We start from the raw sequence: 18,291 nt of genomic DNA, 5'->3' as shown, positions 1-18,291 counted from the left end.
GTGCCATGTTGTGAAATTAGAAAAACCCAGTTTCTTCAATTTTAATTTAGCTGAATAACCACTGCACACATCCAGTCCTTTTGAGGTGCGACTCGACTGTATATCTTGTTTTTCCCCTTTTTTGTTTACATTAAAAGAAAAGTGGTGGTCAATGGCTCAATTATGCACTTTTTCACCCTCTCCACTTTTCTTTTAATGTAAACAAAAAGGGGAAAAACAAGATATACAGTGGCAGTGACAACCACTCCAACGGCACCATGTCCCAAAATTTGCCAAAAACTGGCACGATTGACAAGAACAACGTTGAAACGAGAAAAAAAACACTAGGGTTTATGAATTACTTAAAATCATCAAAGCTGCACTGTACCAGCATGTAGCTGAAATTGCCAAGAAATAATCTCACTTACTCAGACTAAAAAGGTAGACGACTTAAGCTAGAGCCTCGACTCGGCGTTTCGCCGTAACTTAAAAATCCACCGAAGTAATGTCGGACTCCCGTGTAGAGATAGAGGATCACTTGCCACACAGACGGCACGGCAGTGCGCAATAGGCCCAATCCCGAAGGTCGACTCTGCCATTTGTCAGGCCATGCTTTCCGGTGAAATCCTCGTGTTTGCGACCTGACACGACGTTATCCGAGGGAAAATCACCCTTACTTGGTTTGCACAGTCAAGGGCCTACGTTCCTGAGGAAAAATGCCGTTCATTCCGGGCTTTTTTGCCCTCATTTCGAGCTCCGCGCTCAGCCGTGCCGGTCGGCTGTGTAAAAAACCAAGGCTATGTAGCGACAGCGTGTAGCCCAAACCCACCAATTCTGTGTAACTGAGCTTGACAGCTAAGCGCCCAATTTGGGCGCGTTATCAGGGAGGCGCCAGCGGCCGGCCGATCGAGGAGGGACACGAATATTTGACCCCCCCCACTCCCGCCCCTGGTCGGGGTTCGTGGCACTTATTTTGGGAACTACCAGGCGCGTTCTACGGGGGAGAGGCCAGAGGGATTTAGCCCCCCCCCCACACACACACACACCAAACAAAAAATTGTTTTGCTCCCCTCCAAAAATGCCAAAATAAGGAATTATTGAAAAGGGAGGAAAATATTGGATTTGCAGTGGCAAAAGTTAAAAGGTGACGTCACGTGGGAAGTGTCTAATGCCCCCCCCCCCAATGGCTTTAGTATCGCGCCTGGGAACCACGCATTGATCCATCTTGGGCCCCAAATGTAACTAGATAAAAACAGTACACGTATCTTTAACTTCTGACAACTAATCTTGTACAAAAACACCAAGACTAGTGTGGAAGTTGTGCGTACCGTACCGACCCATACGCCGACAAGGCTCGTACCGTGCTCAAACTTTTGCTGTTTTGTGATGCATGGATTAAGTCGGGGGATCGGAAGTTAACAGAGGTGGTGAGGGTCAAATTCACAATAACAAAAAATAATAACTTACAACTCATTAGTTCGTGAACCTAGACGAGTATCATGAAACTATAAGAATCTCAGTTCTCAAAACTTACAAATATTTACGAGTCATGTCTGGTTATCGCTCCTGAAGCCACAACCTTCTCGAACAAAACCAGCAGCAGCGTAACCAGGGCTAGGCTAAAATAGTGTCCGGGGGCACCCCCCATGGGTGGACACATTTCTTCAACGGGGCACCATTAAGTGGTTATAGCTGCATTTTCAACGGAGATTATTCACAAATTTCAAATGGGGGGGGCACGGGCATCCACTAGGAAAAAGAGTCCCCCCCCCGTGATATTCACGAGAATCAATGAATTTTCTTTGTGGGGGAGGGGTCCGTCGTCGAACCGCAGTTGAGTGTGGATGAGCTAGCAGTGAATGCTGCAAGGCGCGTACATTTTGGTCGCAAGGTGGCGCTGTTCAATGCCTAGCTGCCAGGCCGGCAGGCCTCTCTGCACACAATAAAATGGCGTCTTTTGGGAGAGAATGGATACTCCGTGCCGCGTATTGTTTGCCATTTTTCGTCCTTTTTCTTCCGAATCGAGCAGGTAAAAATAAAATGCAGTTACTGCTTGTATTACAAGTGTGTTTCTTGTATTATTGCTCTTCATATATCTAATGTAGCATGTCTGTAATTTGGGGACTTTTAGGCCCAGGCTTTCCCGCAGTCGTAGAGTTGTTCCCGCACTCGACTCATGTCTGGGCAAAAGCCCGACCCGTAAACAGGTCCCGACGAATACTCCTCCGTCGTATTCTGGGCCCTGTCCCGATAAATAGGGATTTCTTTCGAAAAAAAATTCACCGGGATATCTGGGGGCATCTGCTTGATTTTATGATCAGAAATTATGCTGTGAATTTTTTTGTCTTTCTTTTGCAGCGAGCATCAACGTAGCTAACTGCTCTCTCAGTGGCTGCGAGAATGGAGGCACATGCATGCAGATGCCCAACTCCGACATCTTCTCCTGTCTCTGTCTTCCTGAGTGGACAGGAGATCTCTGCATCGTCAAAGTCCAGGGTAAGGATGACTCCTTGGATCCGGTTGCCCTGAAGACGAAAAAGACTGAATTGGCAGCCAGAATGAGATCAGCGTTTACTGTGATTGTACCACGCTCACAGGCAGGAGATACCACTTGCCAAAGAGCATGCGCACCTCCTTGCATCGCACTGATGGCTTCTGAATGCGGTTGCATGTACCTTCTCAAACCATGCAAAATTGTCTGTGTAATCCATTACCCAAATTGTCCAATCTTTCTCCAGCAGTGTCAGTCATAAACAGGAGAAAAAAGGCCAAAGGTTCATGGGCCACACGTCAGTAACGTTCTAGCCAAATGGGTGTCACTGAAGACTCTTCTTGTTACCATTTTAATTTCAGATAACCTTTGGTATTTTTCGTTAACATTCAAAAGCACCTTCGAGAGATCTCATTCAGCATTTTTTTATTGCTACTGGGGCAGTGCTCTGATAAAAATGTCAAAAAGTCCTGCACTCATGCTGTTCATTAACCCTCCTTTGGTTTTACAGAACAAATGTGCACAAATGCCCACAGTCACTGGTGAGCATGTAGTTTCTATATGGAACTCAAACATGCACAGGTTCAGTGTGTACACAGTAGATTGCCAGCACAAAATGACCCAGGGTCTTTTGTGCAGTCCTCTTCACTGCATTGGGTTTACTGCACAATGATGCACATGAAACAGTGAAGCACAGTTGGTGGGCAGCACAAAAGTGCAATCTGATATTCCTGTGAGGGACAGTTAGTGCAGTGCACAACACAACGCAGCTGTGCTTCTTTGAGGTGTTCACCAAGTGGCCCAAAGAGTGACTTCAGCATAGGAGGGTTAATGGTTATCTAATCTTTCTTTTCAAGTCACAGACGGTCCAGGCTGTAGCAGTAGTCCGTGCCTGAATGGGGGAACGTGCCAAAACTTCATGGACCACTACTTGTGTCTGTGCGATTTCTTCTGGAAGGGAAAACACTGCGAAACATTCGACTTCCAAGGTTTGCGATCTTCCCGGAAAATGAAGGCAACTTACTACAGAAATACAGACAACTAAAAAGAATACAATGGAACTAGGTTGAAAAGAAGTGTGGAGAAAGTGTACTTTCAGATTCATAAAGGATCAAACAATCACTTAAACTTCCCAGATGTCGTAATCGTTCTTATCATTACGTCTGCAGGTTACTTATTCAGTTAATTGCAGTATAAATAGCAAGAAACTCTGTGCAAGTGAGAAAGTAAAAAACCCACGAGTTTGGAAAACCATAAATGCAATAGATACATTTTTTTACCAGTGAGTTACTTTCCTGATTTTTCTGGCAGGTTTCGAGGCCTCCCCTCCCATTAAAACGCCGTGCAGCCTACAGGAGTATCGCTGCGACGACGGACATTGCGTCATCCAGAAATACATCTGTGACGGCACGGGGGACTGCCCCGATGGAAGCGACGAGAAATATTGCAGTAAGTCCTCGGATTGGCCAAAGAACATTATGGTGGAATTTGTGGCCAGTTAATGGACGTCGAAATTGATGGAGTCTGATTCTCATGACTTATTTGCAAGACTTCTTTGGATCACTGTCCAACCCCGTTGGAGACGCCCAACTGCCTTTAGTAAAACTCTGAAGACGCGTACCATTCACAATTATGAGTATGTTGCTTCAATGTCACTTTGGTTGTTGAAAAATTTATGAACAAATGACCTTGAAACTTTATGAATTTGTGGCAGTATGGTTATTAATTTTTCCCAACTGGCAACCTTGCATGAAATAAATACATGAACACAAACTGAGAATTTATCTTGGTGGAAAATAGAAAGATTTTGGCTTTGTACTCGGAGAGTTGAATCTGATATTCAGATGCCATCACTGTTACGCTGATGCTCATGAATATGGAATTTTTCCATTTGCATAAGAAATAAATAAACAGCCTCTGAGTTCACGACAATGTGCTTGTTGCTGCAGGTTCTTCCATGCCCAGCACGGTCTGTCAAGAGGGGCAGTTTCCCTGCATTGATGGGATTTGTATACCTAAGGACTGGCGGTGTAATCAGGTTGAAGACTGCAGACGTGGGGAGGATGAACACAGCTGTGGTATGTACTCCAAAACACTACGCACCAAAGTGTCCTAATTTTGATTCACGCCGCTCCCTTTTGTCCCTGAAAATGGAAACTTGCTTGCCATGTTCCGTAGAAAGTTGTAGGCCTCTGTTGTAAAGCCAGTCATTTCTATGGGTAGCCAGTGTGTGTCGTCAACCATGCTGTGTGTCATATTTTGGGCCCAAATGTTCATGGCGCCATTTTCATTGGGAGAGGGTCACATTATTATTTAGCCTTTAGTCATAGCGTTAATTACATGTATTTAGCGCTTTGGTGACTGCATAAGAGTTTTTGATATCCTCTTGGCCATTGTCAAGTGTTAAAGTGTTGCTTCAGTGGTTTGGCAACTTTTGTTCTAGGATCTGCCGCCACAGCTAGATCCCCAGGTGAGGACAGACTCCCTGGCACCCCCGTCCAGCCAGTGGAATCCTCCCTCAGCCTCATCGATATCCTCATCGTGTCGTGTGCCATGCTGATGACGTTCATGGCCGTCACGATCTTCGTGTACGTGCGGCGGGTACGGCGCATGCAGCAGCGGTACTTTGCGGCGGTTGGCCACCCGCACCATCTCTACCACCACCACCATCACCATCACGGCCGCAGGCACAGACGGAGCCGGACGCGGAGGGCGGGGCGTGGCCTTGATGGCGGCAGTTCTAGCGTGGATGCCGTGACCACGCCCTACCGCCTCTCCCAGCATTCCAACTTTTGCCACCACCTACCGCCCCACCGTTGCCCTGCCCGGACAAATCTCCTGGTGTCGTACAATCTGGCCAGTGGTGTCCACATACCCAACCCAGCCAGCGCTTCGGACAAAGAGGAGGAAATCGAAGACGAGGTCCCACCCACCTACATGGAAGTTGTAGGCGCTGGCATGACAGCAGCTGGTGTTGTCACCACTCAAGGGGATGAAACTCCGCCCCCTGCGTATGAGGACCTGAATGTTGGAGAAGTCTTGTGAACAACAGAGTCCCTAAATTAAAAAAACAAACAAACAGAACTAAGTTTGCTGGTGTTGAAAGAGAAACTCATTTTGTAAGAAAAAAACGAAAAGCCCCATTGGCCAAGCTTTCGAGATGGAACTGCTGGAGGAGGTCTAAAAGAGCGCCCTCTTCAGGCTGAGAGGAATATCATTTCAGTGAAAACTGGGCAAAAAAAAATTTGACTGGTGCCCTCTATTGTGCCGGTGAGGACAGGAGACGAGACTACATTTTGCAGAGCAGTTACAGATTGGCGAGTGTAACGTGGACAGCAGGTCCATCGCTTGCCGGTCAAAGCGCCAGCGAAGAAATAGGTTATTTTTGTTTTTCAGCGGTGTAGTTTGGCAGGGGGCGCGTGCAGTGGCCGTGAGGATGCAGCTATGAGTTGTCAATTGGCCACAAATCCTGCCCCTGTCACTTGCCGGAATCACCTGATTCAGCCGGTAATCGTTGCAGAGCGGGTGCAGTCAATGATGCAAGTGGCTGGCACAGCCTGGTCCATGCTAGTTTAGCTACGTGCTTCTTGTACCTCAGTCAGCCGTGCACCCATTGTAAAGTCCACACTGTAACGTTTCATGAGTCACATTTTTAGGAATGTGGCCAAGTACGATCAGTGACTGCTAGTCATCTGCCGGTCCTTTTGCCCGGTACCCAGGCTGCATATGTTATGTACATGTAGTTGGTTACCATGCAAATCGACCAGCAGTTGAAAAGTGTAACCAGATGCCACGTTTGTGAGGTAATTTTTTCCAGTAATTTTGCTCTTAGTTTGCATTAGGAATAAGCTGGGTTCTTTCTGTTGAGGTAACACTCGGCTTGGCTTCCTGTTGAAAAATGAGCATATTGTGGGAGAAAACATTGATAGTTTCTGCTGGTTTGCATTTTGCAAAATTACCTAAAACTGGCTACAGGAACTTGTGGCTCAGGTTGTCCGGTTCAGTCGCAGATGGTCGGTGATCCTACTTTGGCACGTGTTTTGGACCAAACTTCCATGCCTTGCGTAATCAAGGCTGGGATATGTTACTGTCAGTGCATCACGCAATGCAGCTGCGATTATACATGTACATCGCACTTGTACCAAGTACACATCCATGGGTACATTAAATGTACATGCACAACTTGGGTAGACATTCTCAATTGGGTCATGCTTGCAATTACCCAATTGAATCGTAGTTTACATTTGTATAGTGCGTAACTTTTTTAAATGAAAGTACTTACAAAATTAGCCGCTCGATGTTAGTTCCGGCCGTTCTGACCTGTCAGATTCAAGTAATGGAATGGTTGGGGAAAAAAGAATTATTGTTTATTTGTATTTGCATGGGGATTGAAGTCACACAATTTGTGGCAAGAATAATCCATTGCTTTACCTTATCGTGGTTTGGGTGTTTCTGTGGATAATTTCTTGAGTTTTATTTGGTGGCTTTTACTGTGTGCAAATGTCAGCTTTACACTGAAATCACTCCTGCTTGTCCTGCACAAGTTGTACACTGTACGTCAATGTGTTGATCGAGGTAGATTCCACACAATGTGCATTAAGGTTCAAGTTGTGAACGTTGGGCAAAGGATTTCCCGTTATGTCCATGGTAAGGGTTGTTCTGACATGTTAAAGTGTTGATATGTCATGTTTAAATGTATTCTTCAGCAGCTGAATTTTTTTCCTAGTAACTATGACTTTTTGACAAGGTACATGAACATTGTACATTAGAGAGAGTATTTAAACATCGCATCTTGCATGGTGGTTGCCGCGTTTTGCAAGACATCATTTAACTTTTTATTCTTTTTTTTTTTTACAAAGCCAACTTTTTTGGCAAAAGACTCAAGTATTCCTTGAAGTGAATTCAGACTAGCCATGGCTGTTGAACAGGTTGATTTTTTTTGGCTGGGAGATGCATAGGCCTTGCTCATACATGTAAATGTAGAGGCCGGCTATTCATTTCGTGGTACCCGTCCGTGGGGGCCATTTGACCATTTCGCCCACCTTCCTGCAAGCGCTGTGGTCATTGTGGCCACTTTCTGTGGTGGTCAGTTATTGGCCCCACCCTCTCATTTGGGCCGAGTACGCACTGCTGTAGTATCTACTAACCATTGGAGTGTGTTCTTTTTAAGATGAGATGACCTTGTTGCACCCATCATGTGCTCTCAGTGGCCACCGGGGCACCCATCATGTGCCCTCAATGACCACCTGGGCACCCGTGTGTCCTCGGTGGCCACCTGGGCACCCATCATGTGTCCTCAAAGGCCACATAGCAGTTGTGTTGTAGCTTCTTGTCTAGTTTTTTCCCTTTATCTGTTGGGGCCGCGCATGGCATTCTGTGAAAACCTCTTTGGGCCGTTTGTCTACCCTGGCCACTGTCTACCATGGTCGTTTATCGAGGCCACCTGTTCACTGAGACCACTTGTCCATTGAGGCTACCCGTTCAGTTAGGTAGCCTGCCTATTGTTGCTCAGATCGGCTTGGTGGCATGCTCTTTTTATTAAGAACCTGCTCCATAATTTTAGGGCACTCGGTGCCGGAATCGTCATGTGTCCACAAAGGCCACCTGTCTATTTTGGCCCTCCACCTGCCAAAACCACACATAAAAAGGCCTTCTGTTTTGGCCATTTGTCCAAGGCCAGCGGCCGTGGCCACAAGCAAGTTGTCGCAGCACTAGCCAGTATGAGTAGTCACTTAGTGACCACCTTTTCCTTTGTGACAGTTTTCCCCTTGTGGCTGCTGTTCGGCGGCAAGCGCACCTTTCAGACTTGTCATCAAATAACACGAGACAGATTCCACTTCATGTGTCAACATTCTTCTCAACTGGCATCGGTTCTGCGGCAACGCCAATCCAAGCAATTAACTTTGTCGTGAAACTTTTCAATTGTGAGCCGTGGGTAGGATGTATCAATCTAGGCCGAGAGATGAGGAATGACACGTGAAACAGCCCCTGCCCAGAATGAAATAACACAGGCTCCCGGAAGGTACATTGAGAGGGTGCTAACCTGTACCCCTCACCCCAAAATGGGTCTCCTCAATTAAGAAAAATACCTGTCGAGGGGCTCTTGTTGTGGTCGGCCACATGGGTGGGTTCCAGCTTAGAATGGGGAACCTATAACCCAAGTAATTAGTATGTTGTTCACAGAAAGCATTTAATTTGAGATCAGCATTTCCCATCCCTAACTCTGGAGTGCTGGCAACAAGACGTTTCTTTCTTGGCATCATGTTGTACTGATTTTCTGTTGATATTGTTGCTTTTTGTTTTTAAAATGTAATAATTGTTCACCTAACTTGGTCCAAGTATTTTTTACAAGCATGCCAGCTACATTGAAATATTTGTTGGCAATGTGTCTACCTGTTGATATTGGTAACCTGCAGTAATGTGTACATATTATTAAAGAGTAGACCGTTTTATACATGTACATGTAGGTAAATAAATGACTGTGTTTGATACTTTTCAGAATTCAGGTTAGTGAATGTATGTATTCATGTAGCTAGTTATTATTGCTATTCAAAGTGTAGGTTTTGTGACTGATTTCTTGTGTGCTATTTCAAATATTTTTGATGCTGATTTAGTGTAGTATTTGCTTATAAATTCAATATTAGTCCAACTGCTGTCTTGGTCTTTGAGTGGTAGACTATATGGGCAGCATGTCAGACCAATATTTTGTGTCGGCGACCCTTGGTATAGGGTCAAGCTGCTTCAACTAATCGAGCATGATCACAAAACATCCTTCATGCCATGTCTGCACATAGTGCATGCATTGGGCCCGCGAGAGCTAAAAGCCGAGAAGACTCCAGAGATGGTTGGAAGACCGTTCCACAAGGCCAGGATGCCAGTTTAACACAGGGCACAGCAGCTCTCTTGTAATTGGGCCCATGTGTGTTGTTCTGAGGAGTATCCCCCTCCCCGTAAGGAACCAACTTGGTAACACCCAGGATGAGCCAGACGGATTCCCCATCAATAACTGTCACCAGTAGACTGGAGCTACACATAGGCCAGTGGCCTGTCAGGATCAGAAAGATTCTGCTCTAGTTTTTACTACACGAGATCAAAAGGTCGTTAACAAATACGAAGTATCATTGATAGTCCTGAAGAATCTCTATGCATTAAGTTTGCCAGTTGCTTCCATTAAATATCTTGTGTACTGCTAAAGACTTAAATTAACCACTGAAATGTGCAACCAGTGAAGCTTGCATCTTTGGTGAGGAAAGTGAACATTTACCCTTTTTTTTATTAATCCTACCCCCCCCCAAGGGTTGCTGGCCCTAACCTTCCCCATTCACACAAAGTTAAACACCCATATGGGACTCTGTGCACAGAGGCTGTTGGACTTTGTTTTTCCGAGTGGTTGGGGAAAGTTAGGGTTAAGGGGAGGTACATGTAGCACCTATAGATGCATGCAGCACATGCACCGTACACACGTATGTAGAAGTATAGTTTATCATGGGCCAGCTTGTTTCGCACAGATCTGAATGTCAGTCAGTGATCCTTAAGCGGGGTTCCCCTGTCCATTGGGCAGGTTCTGGTGTTGGTGAACCAACATCGTATCACTGATTGGAATCCAATTCTACTTGCAACAAACAGACCCCAACGGTAATTGGAAGCTGTGAAAAAGGTCGTGGAGGCAGCCTTGCATGCTCATGGGTTGGCACATTTCCAAATCACCGGCCAGTGGTGAGCACAGGAGCAAAATCAAAGCTCAGTATTGGTTACCTGTGAGCACGTGCAGTCGTACTTTTCATCTGGAAGGTTCTTCATTGGCTAGATACTTGTCTGTGGCGAAGCCATTGTGCCGATTGCTTTGGTCAGTGGTGGGCATCACATGAAAAATGGCTGATCACAAAGTGAGGTCAATTGCTGCCCACAATGATGGCATTTCATTGGTCAGCATGATAAATGACATTATTGTGGGCCAAACATTCCCAGTTGCCGCACCTTCCGTTCACTTGAAATCTTGTGAGAATTTTCAAAAGTAGTTTGTATTCATAGAAATGTAAATATCCTGTAAAAACAACAGTCCCAGATTTGGAAGTTTTCTTAATGTTTTCAAAGTACTTTATTTCCATATTCAGTAACCAAACCGTGTATATTTTCAAACCAGCCTTTTGATATACGGTATTCTATTTAGAGTATTTTTGTAGAAAAAACACCTTAGTGGCTAGTATGTATTTATTGGTAAACGATGGCAGTGTTATCAACTCTGCACAAAAGTAACCTGGCAAAACTGTGTCGTTTGTTCGCGACTGTCAAAGGCCATTTCTCAACATTTGGGCATTTCTGGTCCAAGTGTTGTTTGGAACGAGGAAGGAAAGATTGTCACTGGCCAACTGTTATGAGCATGCAAAAATACAGGACTTGTGTAGATTCGTGTGGGCGGAGGTCTGAAGTTGAATCCTGGGCTGGAGGAATGGCCCTGGTTGTATGTTTAGACTTAATTCTTTAAAGACACCCTTAATTGTCCGTCTTTCATCGGAGTATTCTTCCATTGCAGAAATTCAGAAATTGAGGAGAGACATATTGTGTGAATCACGCTTGGAAAACTCCGAAGTTCTTATTCAATTAAAATGAGGAGTTTGTGTTTATCTTCCACAAAGCAGTTAACAAGTAACTTTTTTTCTTGATAATCTGATGGCCGCCGTGGCCACAATCCCACTTTTGATGTTCATGGGTCCTGCTCGTTAGTTAGCCAGAGATTTGTGGTTTCTAGACAAATTCTGCAAGGCAAAAGTTGCAAAGTAATCCGTAAGTAGGTCAACTTTAGCTAGTAGGAAGGGTGTTCTCATTTCATGTTGAATGCATTTTTTAATAGCTCAATATCTTTGTCTGGTTGAGTTTCCTCTGCGTTAATGCTGTTCCACAGTTTCTATATTTAGATTCATGTACATGTAATCACCTCCAGCCACAGTCATTTGACAAGTTCTTGGGGTATGGAATTTGGTTCTGAGGTGAAGAGTAAATGCAAAGGGCTGTCAGAAGTGCATGCAAGGCATTTGCATTACAGATCTGTAAAGGGAGCCTGAATCGTCCAAATCAAGTACATAAAATACTGATCGTGGGTTGAGATGTGTCCACTGACTGTGTGAGAGACTGAAGAGGCACCTTTAGTGCTCACAAAGTAAACTTTTTGTAATTAATTGGTTACTTGTAAAAAATCAGTGCTTGCCGTTGTGTGCTAATGTTTTGAAGACTAACACAATAAAGAGGAAGCCCTTTTTCAAGATGTAACTCAAGTAAGACTTGAAGCTTTGCATGGTGGAGATTGACTAGAGCAGTGTTGTATTCGAGTCCATCACAAGTCCCCGCAAGCCCATCACAAGTCCCCGCAAGCCCATCACAAGTCCCTGCAAGCCCATCACAAGTCCCCGCAAGCACATCACAAGTCCCTGCAAGCCCATCACAAGTCCCTGCAAGCCCATCACAAGTCCCTGCAAGCCCATCACAAGTCCCTGCAAGCCCATCACAAGTCCCCGCAAGCACATCACAAGTCCCTGCAAGCCCATCACAAGTCCCTGCAAGCCCATCACAAGTCCCCGCAAGCCCATCACAAGTCCCCGCAAGCCCATCACAAGTCCCCACAAGTCATTCAGTCTTTAGCCAATTCACAAGCTAATCAAACGCTGTGCTGTACACCCTCATGCCTAAGACCGGCCTTGTGAAAGGACTTGTGACTGGCCTTGTGAAAGGACTTGTGACTGGCCTTGTGAAAGGACTTGTGATGGACTGAATGCAACACTGGACTAGAGCGAGGGCTTGCGGAAACACCGTGTGGATAGATCTCTTGATCAGAATACTTGTATGTAGGGGCTGTGTGGGCATTGGATCTTGGATCCCTGATGTAAATTGGTTACGCCGTGTGAAGTCTAACAGTAAACGTGCAAAGATTTCTTTACATACATGTCATGTATGCGCGTCCCACATAAAATGACAGCGTACCAGAATATATGCAATATTTGTCGTGAAAATAAAACCAAAACACAACGGGGTTGCTGCTCGTTAGTACTGGTTTATTTATCTAAAATGCATAGATTACATGTCCTGAATTTGCATATCAGACAAAAGAATTACAGCTACAAAGTACATTTTTTAAAATGATAAAACACAATCCCTCAAACAATACACATAGTTTTTCCTTCTCCATTAGAGGCCATTGTAAATCTTGACCTGTATAGGTCAAGCATTTACTTTAGCATACTGTGGGTCAGGTTAAACCAAATATTACAGACCTCTCAGAGGTCGAAGCTCAATCCTAACAACCAGAAGATGTCAAAGGTCAACACTGGTGTTGACCTCTCGGAGTCAAAGCGAGTGGTCTCCATACATGTACAAGTGTTTGTGTTAGTTCCAGTCGCAGACTCACAGGTCATATCGGTTTTTCCTAGTAATGAGGTGATGTACATGTATCTTGTAACTGTTTAATCCATCAAAATCTAGACCTTCATAGTTTGTGGACAACTTTTAGTCGACATAAGCACTATTCTACATCTAGCATACAGGTCTATAGACATGGTGAAGAAAGGAAAACATTAAAGGTTTAAAATTCTAAATAAATCCATCTAGTATTTTCTTTTTAAAGGTACTAAGTCCATCTCTTAGAGTTTTGCCACAGGTATATACAATGTTCGGGTTTTTCTGCTCTAAACTCTTCTCTACAATAGAATATTTCTTTTCTTCACGAGGAAAGGACACAGTCAAGGGAAACCGAACGAAGTACATAGGTGGTATCATTCAGCTTCACGCCGAGCATTGACAAGTAGCCAAAATTCAGTACCTGTCAAAAGACTACTGGTTCAATTAATTATGACAATTTTGGTACACGTAGATGAGCCCCAGTGCTTAGCTCTGTTTGAACAGTTGGATAATTTCTCTCTAGGTTGACGGACGTGCGCTGCGTCAAACTTTGGCCAAAGTTTGGCAGTCACCCAATGCATTGCCTGCCCACATCCAACAATCCCTTGCTGTGCTCACAGCTGCTGGCCGCCAGTTCAAAAAAAAAAAATCCTGCTCCAAGGGTAAACAAGACAACAGAACTGGGCCTCCACTTTCCTGTTTTTCCTCTTTTTTCCCTCATTTATATAACCCCTGAAACTACTGTACAACAGAGTAAGTCCATCGATCATCGAGTTCGGGAAAGGAAGTGTTCTTACCCAAATCTGTCTATAAAAAACACAGGCAATATTTTCCATAGTGCTGCTTAAAATGTAAAGAGACAATTTCAGAGAAAGATTAACTTGGTCAGAGCAGAAACATATAACGGTACCGCTGTGTAGCCAAGAAACTTATCCAAGCAATTAAAATCTGTAAGAGTACTTTAGCTATAACTCTACGCGTAGTTCTGATCTGAAGTGAGAACACAGGAAGTCCGTCGGTGTAACTTTGCACCAACAGCGGCAGAACGGTTTTAAAAGTGGGAGGGCAAGCCCCTGTCGTTAGACTGAAAAGAATGCAATCATGAAGTTACAATGTACCTCCAATGGCTGGTAGGCCTATAAAAGGAGAGGGGGCAAAATAAGGTGGGGGGGGAAAACGGCCCTCCCGACTCTGCCGCCAGTGATTTGCACACCCCCCCCAACGCAGCACGTGATTCTGTTGGATTTTAATAAACCACTGTAGGACAGTATCACTACGGTTTCATCTAGGATCAAAAATATCTGCCTGTCCCTTCCCAGCGGAGGTTGAAAAGCACCTGCCCTCTCCCAGGAAATGTTTTTGAACCTGACACCCTTGGTGCTACATGTAAAAAAAGGCCATATTGGTATTTTTCCAATGCACCTAACATTTTTGAAGGAAATGTGGAGACTTGTTTCCCAGTGTTTAATATTTATGTACAACCCCACCCCACTCTGCTCCAAAGTTGCACTGATTTGATTTCACCAGATCCCCATAGTTCTAGTTGAGCTTGTCTTTGGTAATTCGTGCTCCTCTCTCCAGCTCTGAGGGGCGATAGGCAAACAAAGTTCCCAGCAAAAAAACACCTCAAGTAAAGGGGTTAGGGGGAATCACATCTAGAGAGGCATTTCCAAAAATGTTCCCGACTGGTCAACAAAACATCTCTCAAATGTACAAGTAGTTTTGAAAGCCAGTCAAAGTAAACCTAAACGCTAGTCATTCAATCTTAAGAGACTGGTGATACAAGGATATGCATGCTCAGACATGCCTTATATGATGTCCGCCAGACATGTACCGAGTAATATTCATAAATAGATGTATCATCCTACATGTCAATCATACTGCAGGATAAAATACATAGTCCTCACTTTGCATCATCATGATTACAACACATTTGTGTATGAACTGAATTTTCCTTAGCTTAAGTTATATAAATAGTTTTATGTCTTGAGAAAATAGACTTAAATACAAATATAGATTTTGTGGTGTGTACAGTATTTACAAAATATGTATATTTTTCTTGATTAGAAATGAGCAAGGCTCTTGCATTTGTACCCTGATTAGACTGATGAGGAACTTTACATCCAAGAAGTCTACATGCAGTTCTTAGAACTTGAATTCTTAGAACCATGGTTCTTGAAGGATTAATTTCCCAAACTGTTCATTTTCATCTGGAATCTCAGTTTTTGCAATACACAGTAATTACTGTAAGGCTCATCTTCTCTTTTGGAAGAACTTTAAGTTCCCGAGAAAAACTGAATTTCTTAGAAATTGAAAAGAGTCTTAATCCAGAACGGCTATTCAGAACCTTCATTCTTACAAAGAGCAGATGTGAAGGGCCAAACCAAATGACTCATCATTATGTTTGACCTTGCATACAGTGCACGAGACTGACCAAGAGTATTTTAAAATGCTTCGAACAAGCGAGTCTCTTCAATGAAATTATGTCTCTAATGTAAATTAAAATTGAAAAAAAAAATCACAGACAAATTTCAAAAAGGGACAAAGTAACAAAAACTTAAATATAATACAATATTTAACAAATACTGTGTAGGCCTACTAAACCTTAATATAAATGAAATGTCAAACAAAAATGACAACTGGTCGCAACCATCACTGAATAATTCTTGAGTAATAATTCATGAATAACTCATGAATAATAATTCATGAATAACTAATGAATAATAATTCATGAATAATTAATCCTAGTCACTTCAAAGACATGTGACAATGTCCCCCCCAAACTGGTACCAGTATTTTCTTTTACTTCAGTATCCTACCCATTTGAGACAAACCTGGTCACTGATGCTACATTCACCCCCCCCCAAAAAAGTTTTAAAAGCCTTGAGCATCACACCTAACTCTTACAATGGAAGAGCCGAGCACTCTCTTTGTCATGTCTCATGGACTGACAGTTGAGCTTTACTTTGTGTTTTCTCTACGAACTACAGCGTAACTGGATGCTTATATTCTGCCATGCCTAAATACAGCCACGTCCTTTTCCTTGTCTTTGTGACCATATCCCACAAAGGCCATTTTTTTTTTTTTTGGTTGTTGGTAATTCAGGTTTAGTCTGCACCAAAAAAGAGCAAACTAAGTTCCTTGTTTTGATGTGTTACCCAATTTGGTATCCTGATGAAGGTGGACAATTGTTGAGGGCTCGCGTTGATTTACAGGGTGAAAGATTCCCCTTGAAAGGCCTTTCACTCCAAAGTTGCTCTGGTGACTTGTGACTCATTTTGTTATGTTGGGTCACATTTGATTGATGCCTTCCTGATTGACATGGAAGATACAGGTGTACATGTATGTACCATAAACAAAGAAGAAAAAAAACCACATCAAACCTTTTGACTACTGAACTGTACAGTACATATACGTATCTAACCGCCCATTCCCAAGTGCGGCCACGCCCCTTCATCTGTGCATCTAATTGATGCTTCCCAATTGATACTGCATAACAAACAGAAAAAAAGAACTGCAAGCTCTTCCAAACATGGAACCGTACGGTACGTACCAAACAGCCCACTCCCAAGAGCCGCCGTGCACGCCCCTTCCTCCCTATACAGGATGGGCTTTTCCCTCTGCGTTGCACGTCTCGCAGACGGTCACAGTGTGCAGGCTTCCGTCCAGGTGCAGGCAGGGATACCTGGCCGGCTGGTTACCATTGGCCTCCTCCTCCAGCTGGAGCTTGGCCGCCTCGCTCCCGGATGCCACGCCCGACGACGCCGTGACCTCGTCGGCCGGCAGCTCCATGAACTCCCAGGAGTCCCCGGTCCAGTGCCGCAGGATGGTGGCCAGCTGGATGTGCCGGAACTCGTAGGTGAAGGTCAGAGTGTAGAGGTTGAAGGTCACCACCAGGAGCCACTCAAACATGGCACTGATTCGACGAAATTTCATTTGCTGTCATATGAAATAAATACTCAAGTTAGCGACATAATACTTTCAACTTTATCTACTCATTGTCTTTTCAGCTTTACATTTCCACCAGAAAACATTCCTGAAAAGGACTGTTTTTTTTGTAACAAAAAACGACTAACAGAGAAGTTCACGCGTACATGTAATGAGGCTATGTCAAGGAGCTGCCAAGCTTAAAGGAGTTCTTCCAGACCATGGAAATCATTGGAAAGGTCCTAAACTGCTTCACAGCCACCACTCTTTCTGGCGACATTCAGAATGCTTAAAAGCTCTCCTGCAATGGTTTTGGAGGAACTTCGGCCACACATGCTCCGCAAAAATTTCACGACCTCAACTGAATTTAATTTCAACATTGGAGATTGAACACCCACTAAAAATGGCACCACTGAGCAAAGATTTCTTGGCATAGATCTTCACAAATGTTGTCATTTTGAAACACAAGTCCCTTCTGAAGAACTCCGTAGACCCAGCCTGTTCCCCCCTCCCCTCCTTCTTGCCCCCCCCCGAACTGCATGCAAGCCAGCAAGGAACTGCATTCCCCTCAGCACTCCAGCCTGGATTTCCTCCAGACACAACATAAACCCTACAGGTTTTTCCTTCTTTCACTCTCAAATCACTCTCCTCTGGCAGCAGGGCAACTCGCGCAGAAAGCCATCGGCCGTGACATTCTAGTTCGGATCAGATGCTTTCAGACACCGAGGATCACATGAATCAGCGGGGGAGCAATTAAGGCTGAAGGGGTGGGTTGAGAGGAGCGGTGATTTCTACGAGCGGCCGTCCGCTCATCGGATGAGGATGCACTTATTACTTGGATGTAATTGGAAACGCGGCAACGCTCTTGTCATCCCTGGCAATGCGCAGCAAATCGACCCCAACAGAGGGGGCCAGTCTGATCCCTGAAAGTTGCATGACCACGTGGTAATAACTAACCTTGCTACGGTATAATGGTCACTGAACTGGTCAGATCACTCTGACAGATCCGACTAAACACCTGTGCTATTCTCAAGGGGGGGAGAGGGGAGTGAATGACCAAACCTACACCCTACGGGGCACGGCATTCAGTATTCTCCTCTGTAAGCACGTCTGGAGCATTGGTCATTGGGTTTTAGTCAACGTCCAGTTAACAGCAGAACACTAGACTCGAAAGACACAAGTCAAAGACTGGGAAACACAGAGGCACAAGTCAGACTTGACACGAGCTTCAGCACATAACACACTCCTTAAAGTCTTAATTATTTTTGACAACCACCTCAACTCGACAAGGCCAAACACATGCCAAAGACAATCGGGATATTATGTACTCTGAGATCCCGGCCGTATGAAGTCGACATGTGCAGGTACATTCAAGCACGGAGAACGTCATGTTTTGACAGGAGTACATTTTCCAGGCTCAAGTTCTAGTCTCACATGGACTTGACAGTAAAATATGACTGGTCAGTAACAAGCGCTCAGGTCTGGCTTTATGACTGAATTCCTTT

General features: G+C 44.4%; 3 protein-coding genes across 13 annotated transcripts in view; 1 reads left to right on the top strand and 2 right to left on the bottom strand.

Annotated features, from left to right (window-relative positions):
• The window catches only part of LOC110975008 (potassium voltage-gated channel subfamily A member 1-like), a 52,845-nt gene extending 52,058 nt beyond the window's left edge, over window positions 1–787 (bottom strand). For all 6 annotated transcript variants that reach the window (XM_087130564.1, XM_087130566.1, XM_087130562.1 and 3 more), the window contains exon 1: window positions 408–787. The gene's annotated coding sequence lies outside the window, so the exon portion shown is untranslated. The remainder of the gene's footprint in view (window positions 1–407) is intronic.
• Window positions 788–1,912: 1,125 nt separating this feature from the next.
• On the top strand, window positions 1,913–11,742 carry LOC110975009 (uncharacterized). 2 transcript variants are annotated; one of them, XM_087130410.1, is made up of 6 exons: window positions 1,913–2,008; window positions 2,338–2,475; window positions 3,334–3,459; window positions 3,782–3,919; window positions 4,420–4,548; window positions 4,914–11,742. In XM_087130410.1, exons 1-6 carry the CDS (start codon window positions 1,927–1,929, stop codon window positions 5,513–5,515), a joined length of 1,215 nt encoding a protein of 404 aa, XP_086986536.1. In that variant the 5' UTR covers window positions 1,913–1,926; the 3' UTR covers window positions 5,516–11,742. The 2 variants fall into 2 exon arrangements, with proteins under 2 accessions (XP_086986536.1, XP_022082749.2); XM_022227057.2 differs by having other exon boundaries at window positions 3,328–3,459.
• Window positions 11,743–12,495: 753 nt separating this feature from the next.
• Window positions 12,496–18,291, bottom strand: part of LOC110975061 (DNA damage-regulated autophagy modulator protein 1-like) — a 57,187-nt gene continuing 51,391 nt past the window's right edge. For 3 of the 5 annotated variants that reach the window (XM_022227166.2, XM_022227165.2, XM_022227167.2), the window contains one exon: window positions 12,496–16,798. In XM_022227166.2, coding sequence (XP_022082858.1) covers window positions 16,457–16,798 — 342 coding nt within the window. In that variant the 3' untranslated portion in view covers window positions 12,496–16,456. The remainder of the gene's footprint in view (window positions 16,799–18,291) is intronic. The other 2 variants (XM_087130412.1, XM_087130411.1) reach the window with 2 other exon arrangements.

This window comes from Acanthaster planci, linkage group LG20 (assembly GCF_054643075.1).
Source record: "Acanthaster planci isolate LZ-2023a linkage group LG20, COTS_SCS, whole genome shotgun sequence".
Lineage (NCBI taxonomy): Eukaryota > Metazoa > Echinodermata > Asteroidea > Valvatida > Acanthasteridae > Acanthaster > Acanthaster planci.
This window is presented reverse-complemented; position numbering and strand designations above follow the sequence as displayed.

Excerpts from the sequence above, each read along its gene's own strand:
- LOC110975009 (XM_022227057.2), top strand. The coding sequence starts at position 1,927 with ATGGCGTCTTTTGGGAGAGAATGGATACTCCGTGCCGCGTATTGTTTG. Across the intron at positions 3,460-3,781 it reads CGAAACATTCGACTTCCAAG|GTTTCGAGGCCTCCCCTCCC; the intron begins GTTTGCGATCTT and ends TTTTTCTGGCAG. Across the intron at positions 3,920-4,419 it reads AAGCGACGAGAAATATTGCA|GTTCTTCCATGCCCAGCACG; the intron begins GTAAGTCCTCGG and ends TTGTTGCTGCAG.